This window comes from Etheostoma spectabile, chromosome 6 (assembly GCF_008692095.1).
Source record: "Etheostoma spectabile isolate EspeVRDwgs_2016 chromosome 6, UIUC_Espe_1.0, whole genome shotgun sequence".
Taxonomy (NCBI): domain Eukaryota; kingdom Metazoa; phylum Chordata; class Actinopteri; order Perciformes; family Percidae; genus Etheostoma; species Etheostoma spectabile.
In genome coordinates this window covers 12,574,590-12,575,307 of record NC_045738.1, presented here as the reverse complement: position 1 = coordinate 12,575,307, position 718 = coordinate 12,574,590, and the positions used below count along the sequence as shown (strand labels likewise).

The window sequence follows — 718 nt, the reverse complement described above, 5'->3', positions numbered from 1 at the left end:
AAAACTCACCATTTTTCCTCGTCCGAGACAATTGTAGGTCTGAAAGAAAAGAGACAGGTGTCAGCGATGTTACAAAAACAGACCCACTCATCTTGCAGCATCAAGCTCACCTCTTCCTTTTATGTAGCATTTTTCCTTTCTCTTGCTCGAATGATTATTAAGTGTGTTTTGGGCCGGTGGAATCTAAAGTGACAAAGCTTTTCCTGATCCAACTCAAAGCTGATTGTTGTGTAATTGTGTTCAGTGTAAAAGCTATTGAACATATTCTAAAAATGTGCACAAAAAAACTGAAAAAAGGTAAAAAATGAAGTTCAAAAAAGTAACCGATGCATCAAAAGCTGCACCTCTGTCCACTCAATAGCCTAAAAATCAACTTGTACTCTTGAAGATCTGTAAATAATTCAAACAATTGTCTTCAGACTGTCTAAAACTTTATCCACTCTGGTTTGTCTTTCCAGTAAGCTGTCTGCAAAGGGAATCCAACGTCTGAAATGATCCAGCACAGCGGAAATGTCTATTTAACTGTGTTTTTTGTCTGATGCAACACACAGGCAAGACTGTGGAAATTGGATACTCATGTTTTGCTATGAACATAAAGGGTGGGAGGGGTTTCCCTGGGATTTCCCTGCATTTTCCAATCAAATTGTCTGGTTGCCTCATTCTCATCACCAAAAAGACCTATGAGAAACAGCTGGGGCAAGGTCACTGTGTTGTGGTC

The 718-nt window shown here is 39.4% G+C and overlaps 1 protein-coding gene across 1 annotated transcript in view; it reads right to left on the bottom strand.

The window, feature by feature from the left end:
- arhgef1 (Rho guanine nucleotide exchange factor (GEF) 1) overlaps nucleotides 1-718 on the bottom strand; it is a 45,438-nt gene that overhangs the window by 18,145 nt on the left and 26,575 nt on the right. Inside the window, 1 exon segment of the mRNA XM_032518863.1 lies at nucleotides 10-39. Coding sequence (XP_032374754.1) covers nucleotides 10-39 — 30 coding nt within the window.